The sequence below is a fragment of the Lissotriton vulgaris genome, chromosome 2_1 (assembly GCF_964263255.1).
Source record: "Lissotriton vulgaris chromosome 2_1, aLisVul1.2, whole genome shotgun sequence".
Taxonomy (NCBI): Eukaryota; Metazoa; Chordata; class Amphibia; order Caudata; family Salamandridae; genus Lissotriton; species Lissotriton vulgaris.
In genome coordinates this window covers 2,070,128,573-2,070,140,920 of record NC_141687.1, presented here as the reverse complement: position 1 = coordinate 2,070,140,920, position 12,348 = coordinate 2,070,128,573, and the positions used below count along the sequence as shown (strand labels likewise).

Sequence of the window (12,348 nt, the reverse complement as noted above, 5' to 3'; positions counted from 1 at the left end):
CAACATCAAGACAGCTACAGTTAATGCCAATTCCCAGGCTATCCATTGGAGGTAATGTTGCAGAGTGATGTAAATGTGATAGAGTCAGACAGACATAGTTCTGGCATGGTGGATATAGGTACACCTCCTGATAAACTAAAGCTTTAGGAAAGTGCCATTTTTATATGGGCACCTCCACATGCTCATGGTTTTGACTCTGAAAGTGCACTGGAGCCTGCTAATCAGGCCCCATGTGAATTGGTAACCCCAATTGTCGAGGACTTTAACCCCCTTATAAGTCCCTAGTAAGTGGTAAGTGATAAAAGTGGTACCCAGGGCATGGGAGATAAAGGGGTCACCAGGGCCAGGAGCACTGACTGCGCCATCCTCAATCAATCAATCAGGGGGTTGTAGAGCATACTACTCCTCTGTGTGGGTCTCAATGTGCTGGGGGAGGGGTTTTCGGACAGCTCTGGTCATCTGAAGAGCCAGGTCTTGAGGCTCTTCCTGAATGCTTGCAGTGTGGGGCTTCATCAGATGCCGAGGGGCAGTTCGTTCGAGGTCTTGGCTGCGATGTAGGAGAAGGATCTGCCTCCTGTTCTGGCTCTGTGGAAGCGGGCAATTTCGGCCAAGGCTAGGTCAGCATAGCAGAGGTTTCTCTTGGGGACATAAAAGGAGATTCTTTCGTTAAGGTATTGGGCTCATGTGTTGTGGAGGGTTTTGTAGGCATATGTGAGCAGTTTAAAGGTCACTCTTTTTTCGACGGGGAGCCAATGGAGGTCTCGTAGGTCCTGGGTGATGTGGTCTTGTTGTGGGATGCTGAGGATGATTCAGGCTGCAGCGTTTTGGATGGTCTGAAGTTTGTGGAGTAGAGATTTGTTGATTCCGTCATAGAGGGCATTCCCACAGTCGAGCCTGCTTGTGTTCATGGTGAGGGAGGAGTTGAGAATGATGCTGAGGTTGTGGGCGTGGTCCATGGGTGTGGGAGGGTTACCAAGGGTGGGGGGCCACTAGGTGTTATCCCAAGTGGAAGGCATGAATCTGAGGATGAGGACTTCCGTTTTTTCTAAGTTGAGCTTCAGGCATCTGCTGCTCATCTAGGATGTGATATCCTCCATTCCTTCCTGGAAATTATGCTTGGTGATGTTGGGTTCCTTGGTGAGGGGAAGGATGAGTTGGGTCTTGTTGATGTAGGATACTGTGCTGAGTCTGTGTTTCCTGATGATGGTTGTGAGGGGGGCCATGTAGATGTTGAACAATCTGGGGCTCAGGGAGGATCCTTGAGGCACTCTGCATCTGATCTTTGTGGGTTCCGAGAGGAAGGGCGGGAGTTTTATTCTTTGAGTTTGGCTGGCTAGGGCAGTTCTCTGTATGGCAGCGTTGTGGAGTGTGGCGGCCAGAGTGCGGTGGGAGACGGTGTTGAAGGCTGTTGGGCAGTCTAGTGGAATGAGGGCTGCAGTGAGACCTTGGTGGATGTCGTCTGCAGCAACTAGGAGGGCGGTCTCGGTGCTGTGATTGTTGCCGAAGCCGACTGAAATGTGCTGAGGATGTATTTGGATTTTATGGAGTTTGTTAGCTGGATGTTGACTATCTTTGGCAGTGAAGGGGAAGAGAGAGATGGCCTGTAGTTCTTGGGGTCTGTCAGGTCTGCTGAGGGCTTTTTGAGGAGAGGTTTGACCTCTGTGCATTTTCAGTCATCGGGGAAGGTGACTGTTTCGAGGGGCAGTCGATTGTCTGTCATAGTTCTGGTGCAATCGAGGAGGCAGCCCTGTGGAAGATGTGCAACGGGCAGGGGTCAGTGGGTGCTCCTGAGTCTATGCTCCTCATGGTCTTTGCAGTGTCTTCTGTAGTGATCGGGGTCCAGGTGAGGATGGTCAGCTTTGTGGCGTTGCTGGTGGAGGTTGTTGGGTCGGTGCCTTTGTCAGGTTCGTGGAAGTTGTCGTAGAGTGTCCTGATCTTGTTGTGGAAGAAGGAGCCGAGTTTGCTTCAGAGGTCCTGGGAGGGAGGGACATCAGAGGTTTCACTGGGGGGTCTGGTGAATTTTTGTATGATGTTGAAGAGTTCCTTGGAGTGGTGAGAGTTGGAGAGGATTCTGTCATGGGTGAAATTACTCTTAGTGGATTTGATGAGTTGGTGATGTGCTTTGGTGGCAGTTCTGTAGGTGGTACGTGCTTCGGGGGTCTTGCTGTTCTTCCATGCTTTCTCAAGTTATCTGCATGAGCAATTGGATTCTCTGAGGTATATAGTGAATCTGGTGGCTTTCGTGGTGTTTTATCTGTTGAAGTTCTGGAGGGGAGCAAGTGTGTTGGCACAGTCGGCAATCCATTTGTAGAGTTATTTGGCTGCCTAGTGGCGTTGGCTTGTGTGCGGGGTCCGGCTGAGGGCAGAGGCTAGGTGCTCTTTGGTGATCTTGCTCCAGTTTCTGAGTGGGGCATGGCGTTGGCTTGTGTGCGGTGGGTTTTGAGAAGGAGAAGTGGATGCAGTGGTGGTCTGTCCAGAGGGGTTGCGTGGTATGACTGAAGCGCATGTTGATTCCTCTGGCGAAGATGGGGTCAATGGTGTGTCCAGCCATGTGGGTGGGGTGGTGACGAGTTGCTTTAGTCCAATGTTGGCAATGTTGTCTAGAAGGGGGCTGGAGTTTGGGTCATTGAGGTTGTCAAGGTGGAAGTTCAGGTTTCCGAGCAGTACGAAGACCATGTAGGCAAGGGTGTGGGGCGCGATGTGGTCTGCAATGGTGTTAGCGAACGGGGATCGGGGTCCTGGAGGTCTGTAGGCGAGAGTTCCATGTAGGGTAGTTCTGGGGTTGCCCTGGATTTGGAAGTGGATGTGTTCCATAGGGGACGAGAAGTCGTTCAAGATGGAGGTTGTCAGTCGGAGGGAGATTTTGTGGAAGATGGCGCTGCATCCTCCAGGATGGTTAGGGTGGTCTTTCCTTTGGATCTTGTACCCGTCGGGGAGGGTGATTGTGATGTCGGGAGCGAGCTGGCGTTGGTCCAGTTCTCTGTGAGGAAGGCGACATTGGGAAAGAGGGTGTTGAGGAGGTCCCAGATTTTGACTGCATGTCTGTGCAGGGAGCGTATGTTGAGGAGGATGGTCCTCAGGGGTTTGGATGTGCTGGCATCCGGTGGGTTGGCGGTAGCTTTCGGGGTCTGGTGGTAGGTGAATGTGTGGCGGCAGTGTCGGCAGAAAAACAGGTCTTGGGTGATGCTTAGCATCAAGAGCTGCAGTTGTTGTTGCTTTCAGGGTAGATGTGTGGAGGGTTGCTAAGACGTATCGGCGGGGGGGGGGGAGGATCACAGTCCCTGGCACTGGTTGCAGTTGGGTTGCAGACAGGCTTGCCTTTGGCCCGGCACAGCTGCACAGCGACTGCCATTAAGTAGGGGTCGGGACAGCGGCTGGGAGGCGAGAGCGGGAACACGCAGTTAGACACTCAGTAGGGGCAGTAGCGGCAGGCAGGAAATGGATCGAAAAAAGGCAATGGGAAAACAGAGACAAAAACAGTGAGCAGAAAAAATGGCATAGAGAGACAAAAGGCAAAAACAGACAAAAAGGCACAGACAGACAAAAAAGGTACAAAATAGAGGAAAACAGAAAAAGCAAAAAGGCTGGCAGAGCGGACCAGCAGAAGAGCAAGACTGGACCACTAGGGATGAGGCGCAGGCAGGAGCCTGCGGGTGGAGGAGGGCCTTGAATAGAGAGGTGCTAGGGGCAGAGGCTCAACAACAGAGCTGCGCGAGGGAAGAGCAGTTTACCTGCTCAGTTTGCACTGGGCCACCCTGATCGGCCTAGTGCAAACTGCTCAGACTCGGCTTTGCCCTCACCATGAGTGGCAAGGCCACAGCACTATTTTTAATACATATCATTCACCTCGAAGGTAGGCCCCCTGAGCCCAGGAGGCAAGGTACATTATATTAGAATCTTATTGACAGAAAAGGTGCCACACTCCCCCGGAAGTGGCCCCTAAAACACTTAAATCTAGGATTTAAGGGGCCCCTCTGGCACCAGAACCTCAGATCTGATTGACTTGCAACCAAGGACAAAGTAGAAATGCAAGTCTGCCACTTTAGGACCTGCACAAAGCAAAGGTGTGATAAACTGCACCAGTGACAACCACCCTGCAATTGCATGACTGCGACTAGTCCCGGACCAGAGACCAATTCCATAGGATAGAGGAACCCCTCTGCAAGCCAAAGCCAACTCCAAAACTCTCTTAGACCTGAGGTATTAGACCCCTGCAGCCCGCAGGTACAGTACACATCCGCAACCAAGCCCATCAGTTTTCAGTGGGACTCCCGCTCAGCCAACCTCAATATAAGGCCCAACGAATTCTACAAAAGCCTTGCAACCTCACTTTTATAATGTATACACTATGTAACTTTAGAGCAGGATAAGAAAATTCATATTGATGTAACAACACATTGACTCAAAATATATAGTCGCATACTATAGGTTGGGCGTGAAGTATGCAAAAATCACAATACATGTGGTTTTGAATTAGGCTTACTTTGGAATGTATAGTTTTATTTCAAATGATTCTGTCATTTTGGCTGTGCTTTATGTTATGTCTACTCAATGCAGATATAAAGCCTTTGAAGGAAACCCTATTTCAAACCCTATTTCAAAGCATGAACTAAAACAGTTTAAGAACCCACAATATATTTTCCTTTTCCCAGAAACATGCATCTGATAGCAGCCAACTATCTGCCTAAAAATTATAAAATCTAGAGCTCTCTGTGCCCTTCGTCCCGTACAAGGTAACTATCCTTTCATGTGTAAGTGTATACCATGTAAAAACAACGTTCCCTTGAACTGGACTTTAAATAAAATGACATTAACAATTCAAGCCTAAATTAAAAAGAATTAAAAAAATGCCACAAACTAATAATAACATGCATATTATAACATTCAATTATGACCCGCATAATTGGTACACAAAGACAGAAACTGTAAGACATGAAAATTGTACTATACTGATCGTATATTCGGACTCCTGATTTCTAACATCGAAGTTGTATACTCTAATAATCAATGTATCAACAACGATGAAAGAGTCTTGAATTATACGTTATTTTTAGTAAGTGTATAGAGGGGTCCCCGTGAGAAGGAATTATTTATACACAACCAATAAAAATTTTCAAGGAGACTAAGATAGTATTCAAAAGGAAAAAGATGTTGTCATTTATTCAACAACTCAAGATAACAATTTTAAAGCAATGTTTGCAATCATTTAGAAGTGAAACGAGAAATCGAAAAAATGAAAAGGCCCCAAGAAGGGGAAGAGGGAAGGGAGTGTGCTCAAAGGCTGTGTGAAAGATTATAAAGATAGTACACAGACTTAAACATAATGTACATATATCCCAAAATCAACAAGGAAATAAAAATTATTCCAAAAAACCAAAACGGCCTACATCAATTAAGGCAAGCATTGGGCAAATATTTCAAAAGAGGGGGGGCATTCCACGGTCACATGTATAAATCAATCAAATACAGGGAATGTGCCGGATGTCCCAAAGTGAAGAGGTGTCGACGTTTCGACCCCTATTTGTAGGATAAATTCAGTCCTTTGCCGGGGTCTTCATCAGGACCGTTGTAGTGGGGGAAGGGACGAAGAGGGGCCGTCCTATCTGAAGTGGAATGAAACACACTCCGTAAAATTCAACTGAAAGAGCTGCCGGTTTTGAATAATTATACAGCTGGGCAAGTCTCAGTCTATTTTACTCAACTTGCTGTAATATTGCAGGCAGGAATAAGCGCTGGGCTGATTCAATTAGCTATATTGGGTCCGTTCAATACTTTACGAACTGGAGGGCTGAGTGCCGAAGGACCGATCAACTTCGTGTCGTCACAATCAGGTCTCAGAAATCAGGGCGCGAGGCAGCAGAGCGTCTTGCTGCAGTCGTGACTCCAACCTCTGTTAACCGCTACGCGAAGCAGCAGGGCTTCTCGCTGTGGTGAATTATACGTTGACGCATTTCGGTGGATTTCCAGGTTACTGACCACCTTTATCAAGACTTTGCACAATGTCTGTCGTGACCAGGGGGTCATATGAATTTCCCTATAATGGATATACAATACATTAGAGATGGTCTCTAGATCTCTTACAAAAACCACATTTGTTAACAACCTTTTGCATTTAATTAGAAACCTCCTCTATGTGACCTTTCTTTCATAAAAGTTAAAAAATGCATAAGATAACACATTGTTCGAATATCTTTAAAGACAAAACCATAATAAATATAATTAAGGAAAAAACCCCATTGGGGCCCAGTTAGCCTATATATATAGTGTCTACACTGGCTAGGGACAGTATGCAATTAAAACCCCTTAGACATAATTAGACTAGTCATGTTAACACTGGTTGCGGGTGTAGGAAGGTACCTCCTGACTATGGTTGCCCCCAACTTTTTGCCCTGTGTTTTAGCTGGTTTTTGACATAGTCGACCTGGGGCCCTGCCAATCAGGACCCCAGGCCTACTGCTCTCTCTGTAAAATGGATTCCATGTACCCTAGGTGCATTTCCAATTGGTACTGGGCCACCTTATCAGACCCTGTAACTCAGGGCATAGGTGTACCCAGGGCCTACCAGGGGCTGAAGCATGTATTATGCCACCCCTGGCTGGCCTCCTAAATTTGACACAACTGGCTGCATGACAGCTGGGGCAAAGTCGTGTAATCACCCTTTGCTGTAGATATAGTATACCTATATCTAACCCTAAAATGGACACACAGATTCCTATCAGTCACTCCTATGGCAGGCCTTGACAATCCTGAAGGCAGAGTGCTTGGAATCGTGTGAGATGGTGCTCTGGCATGAGCTGAGCCTGTCTGCAGCTTGCGGAACCAAGTCCTAATAGCTGTTCCATGATATCGCATACCATATACTCTTAAGTGCATTATAATCCTCGCTGTTAAATGCTATCTTTGGTATTGCTTTATCAAAACATGTCGAGTAAGGTGTCATATGAATTGGAATACTAACCCCTCGCCAATTCTGGCGACGGGGTTAGCATTCCACCCTTCTAGAGGGGCACGACATGTATGTAACTGTGAACCCCGGTTAAAGTTAAACGAAGCCTCAGCTCCACAAAATGGATGCTGCCACCGCAGACACGAGTCTGACCCCCTGCAGCTGGGAGTCCTTCCAGCGAGGGGAGCCTGGACAAAGGGTTTCCTGTCAGGGGCGGTGCTAGCACCGTCCCAGACATGGTTTTGTGTATCCTGGGTAGGCAGGGCTTTACAGGAAGGTGACTGCTGAGTGGCAGCCCGGTGCTCACCACGCATAGGCCGGTCAGAACCAGTTCCAGGGGCACACCAGCCCCTGGCCTGGGGAAAGTCCGGCATGGCAGAGGGGTGTAACCACCCCCCTCCTAGTCCCACCCATAGGCAGGACCTAGTCACCGGGTCAGCCCCCTTTTTTAGTATAAAGATAGGAGCGGGCCCCCTGTTAAAATTAGATCATCTTTGGAATCAAGACACGACTTTCTGCGAAAGGACATCAAGATTTCCTTCTTCAAGATTCTCCCTTGTGGCTAAGGAGTAGTCACCCTGCATCCGCAGGCACCATCCTAAGAACACTGCGGTCTGCTGCAAGTCCTTCCTCCGGAATCCGACTGCCCAGCTCGACGAGACCCGGCTTCCCTGGCACCTCTGACCTCTACTCACCTCTACAGCAAAGCTGAGAACCGTGAGTGCGACGAGACCTCGAGGGACCGACGATCGCCAAGACTGCACGACTTCTTTGCAACAAGCCCACCGTGTGCTCCACTGGTGAGTGCTTTGGGGTCCGAGAAGCCCCAACCCTGAGCAGCTCCAGCACCGAAGATGAGCCCTCCAGCATCTCCACGATCTGCGTGGGGCCCTTCTGCTTGTGCGTGCTCACCGCGCTGTGTGGCTACTAGCCGGCTGGCTTGTGGCCTTCTTCACGACGCCCGACGACATCACTGCTGCTGGTCTGGTTGCTCCAGACTGGCCCTTGCTTCCTTCTTCAAGAGAGGCACCCCGGACCCTCCTGGTCCACTCCAGACGCCATTTTGAGTCCACCGCGTGGGCTTGAATTTGCCAAGGCTTTGTTGCCCAATCCTGGGTCCAGCGACGCCGACAGCTTCATCCATTGTGGGACAGCTCGCTCCTCCATCCTGGTTGCCGACAACGCCTCCTGGTCCGTGAGATCTGCGAACACAGTGTCACCCACTCACCTAGTCGAGGTGGCTACCATCCGGTGCCCTCCTGGTGCCCACTGACTACAGGCTAGTAGTCTCGAACTTGGTCCCCTCTGCTTTCAGGTGTCATCTTCCTTCGATCCAGGCTTGGATCCATCGAACTTTCTTCACTGGTCGCCTGCCAGCAACTTCTTTCTTCCAGGCTCCTGGTCCGTCTACGAGGATTCCCGACGTCTTTTGAGACATATGCAGCTGCAGCCCCTGGGCTAGGTAACTTCGGCATTTCGGTGCCCCAGCATAGCCTCACTATCCAAGGGTCAGGATCCACTTTCGTTTTCCTCCTACCAGGTCGGGTTCGCCCGAGAACACTAACTTTGTCATTACTAGCTACCATAGACCTTGTCCCGCATCACGCGTGAGAGTGCACACTCTGCACCCGAGTCCCCTAGGCCTCCTAGAAGTAATCTTAAGATTCTATAGTCAAGTCCTAGCGATTCCTAAGCCTATTAGTACTGTACTTACCTGCTAGTAATTTCGCATTCCACTTTCAGAGTATATGGTTTTCCGTGCCCCTCGGGCATCTGTATATACTGTGCTAACTTAAGTATTTTCGTAAGAGTTTTGGTGTTGTGCTTAGTACCCTGTCCTCATAAAGAGTACAGGGCTGTTGTGATTTAAATAAATACACTGTTTATTTTCATAACACTTGTGTGGTGTCCTTTCACTGGGTATTCAAGGGGTATATGTGTGGTAAACAGCTGGCTTAACACGCCCTCTCAAGTCTTTAGCCTTAGACTGCTCGTATCCATGCTACTAGGATAGCTGGTCTATAAGGTTGACTTACAACCAATCATCAATAAGGGTTGCTGGACTGATACATAGTGTTCACTAGAATAGTGAGCACTGCATATCAGGCCACCTTCTCACAGCGGGGATACCTACTAAAATCTTAGAACCAAGCCTCTATAAATAAAGAAGAAATGTTCATAGTCCTACTCTATTCAATCAATCATCTAATGCTGACAGAATATATCTTACCCTTATGTAAGCAATTATGGGAATCGATTAAGCTCCCAAATGCGTCCCTTTATCTGCGGATATACTGCGCAATAAAAGGAATCAGAGTATCTGACCTGAGAAAGGGGACATAAGTGGATACAAGAACATGATATCAAGCCTGTATCGCTTTCCCCTTGTATTTGATGTTATGCAAATCATAAAGGAATACCTCAATAGGGTCGAAGATGTTGCATCTAGTTAGTTGATTAAGAGTAACATTGCCATACCCGGACCGATTTAAAACGTGTCGTTATATTTAAGATAAGCCAGGGGATAACCTGTGAAAAGATATATGATGCACACAGTCAGTCTAGAACTATTACTGTTGCTGAGCACCTACACCGTATATCTATCATGACATTATTAAAGAAGAAGCAGGCATACCTGTATCAACGGGTGTGAGTGGATGACTTTACTGTCAGGTCGAGCCGTGCGTGAATTAAGCTCCTATTTCGATAGTTACGTCTCTGTCACTCGTTGCAGAGGTCGGCCGCTATTAAGATAAAAAACGGTAAATGATTTAAATCAAGACTATTCTCATAATCCATGCGCACTCGCTCTGATCTAACATTAAAGTAATTGGCGCTCTTCCTAACCTCGGCTTAACTTTATAATAAGATCTCGGCACCGGCTTCTAAGTTTTCCGTGGCGTGTACCGATATTGCATCAAACCCGCCCGGTTTAAATATCGATTTCCGAGAATCGGATTGGTCCAAAATTGGACCTATCCGGATTGGATTTACCAAGACTAATTATTAACATATAGAGAATCGTAAATCTCTCCTCTGATTGGTCCACAAGCTCGCGAGCGAAATGTATCCCTAGTTTGCCTAACAGTGTTCCCTTTCTCGTCCGCAATGAAGCGTACCTTTGTAGCCTCGTCGGAACGGTGTCAAACATGGCGGTGCAGCGCAACTCGCCCAACCATAAACATCATGTTAAAGGGTAATGGTAAAAATATATCAAAAGGGTACAACATTTGGCTGTTTTTCGGGACAGCCAAATGTTGTACCCTTTCATATATTTTCACCATTTCAAGGGACCGTTGTTTTTACTTGGTTGTCTAACCCTATTTCCCTTGACTAGTTTAAGGGGTACCTCTCTATTTTTTATCTATAAGTGTATACCATTACAGCAGAGGTAGAGCGCATTCATCTTGTTGATGGAAGTTCATACTTACTGAGACTTACAAAATACACTTTGTTGAGGGTATATGGTTTGAATTGATACTTTTAGAAATCATGACCCAGCATGCCATCAACTGGTTCACTTGTTGTATGGTGATAATGTCATGACAGGAGAATCCGCACTTGCAGGTTTTTTTAATAACTGTGCTGTGTCAAGAGGTGATCCCTATGTAATCATGAAATGTCTCCACTGAGTAAAACTGACATTTTACTATTCTATCTGTGGTCTTTTCACTTGTAGATGTTCTTGGAGTTCACAGTTTTGTCAGCAAATCAGGTGACAAAGAAGGAATCCGCACTGCACTCAGAAGAGGCGATCTCAGAAGTAAGATTCCATTCTATGTTGTTCGCTAAAAGTCTAAATATTTATATTAATTTTAGCTCCAGAGAGAGTAATGATGGCACTTATAGTTGATGCTAGTAATAGACCATAATTTTAGATTTAGTGTGTATTTTATTTTTAGTAATCAAAAATCATACATGAGTTTGGTATAAGAGTCGCAAATGCACATATGCACTTTAGATAATGTAGTTAGTGCTGACATTTCGGACATGCATGTTGAATAAAAATATGTGGTTCATTGAGATTATATTCAGTTTAGAAACAACATAAAACACCCAGGCCCTTATTACTGCCCCAAGCAGCTGGTTGTTCCTTTTTCTGTGCTGAGGAAATTTGTCTCCACCATTATTCCTGTTCTATTGGTAGACATTGTGATTTAGCTGTCACTTGATTAATGGGCAGACACAAATAACTTATTCTAGTGGAGAATGCCTCTGTAGTTAGGGGGTAGGTATTTTTCTTCGAAAGGGCATTTATTATTTTGCTAATAACTTTAGAACAGCTAAAGGAATCTGCACAAAGCTTTCCAAAAACATTCTCAACTTATTTGAGTTTGGCATCGCAAGTTCTGGGCAAATTTATCAAGCTAAGGAGGCAAAAACAAGCCGGGGTAAAAAAGGATGTCATTTGTAATTGTGTTTCCCAATATGAAGCCATTGGCTCACCTATAAATATTTTGGCTGTGCTAAAGTACACCAAATTCGGCATGCAAGTAGAATTTTACTCATGGAAGTTCTTTTGCTTGGTTTGTAGTAAATCCTTTCAATAGCGTTTGAGAAGTTAGCATTAGAAAATTATTTTTGTAGACCTCAATTTAACTTTGGGAGATAGAGATATCTGGACTGTTAATCTGCAAATAGTTCAGTGATACCAAATTTAAAAATAAACACATTTGATTGGATGCAGGACCTTTTTTCATCTGACGTCTATTTCAGGTCTACGATCCCATGGCGGGTTGAGAGCAGGGCCTAGCCAAAGGCCAATTGCCAGTGCACATTGTCAAAGGATGAATGCAGAATATAATGTAAAAAAAAACGTAGAAAAATCAAAGGTTAAATTGAAGTTATGTTTAGCTTTGGCAATAACATCTTAAAGTATGTTTAAAAAACTCAGAAGTTCCTACAGGGTGCACATGTGGTTTACAAAAGACACACGAAGACCTCCGAAATTCACTAAAAAACAGTTAAAGTGTGGTTATGGTTATGAATTAAAACCGAAAAGCCACTGAAGTACGCAGGGCATGGCCCGTAACATGCACAACAGCCGTGCTAACCATAACTCACACACCAAAAGCAAAGCTTACTTCCCTAAAGTAATTATACCAGTAAGTTGCAACACGTAAAAGCACAACATGATTAAGTAATAACTCCTACCCAAACAAATAATTCTACACTTCTAGTCGTCTCTTTAAAAGTGTTAAGAGTATTATGACGTAAAATCAGCTGTAAGATTTTTTACAACATTTGATAAATACGTGGCTTGAGGACTAAACATTCCCATACCTTGAAACCCTTCCAAATGTATGTCTAAGACAGTGTCTTTTAAAATGTAGATGCAGGGTTAATCTGTTTTTATTTTCCCAAGCACAATGCTCTCTCCTAGGTAAGAACAAAATTTGTAG

At 45.9% G+C, this 12,348-nt stretch overlaps 1 protein-coding gene across 1 annotated transcript in view; it reads left to right on the top strand.

The window, feature by feature from the left end:
• Window positions 1–12,348, top strand: part of TMOD2 (tropomodulin 2) — a 307,731-nt gene that overhangs the window by 204,388 nt on the left and 90,995 nt on the right. Inside the window, exon 5 of the mRNA XM_086958298.1 lies at window positions 10,626–10,709. Within this exon, the coding sequence (XP_086814424.1) occupies window positions 10,626–10,709 (84 nt within the window). The remainder of the gene's footprint in view (window positions 1–10,625; window positions 10,710–12,348) is intronic.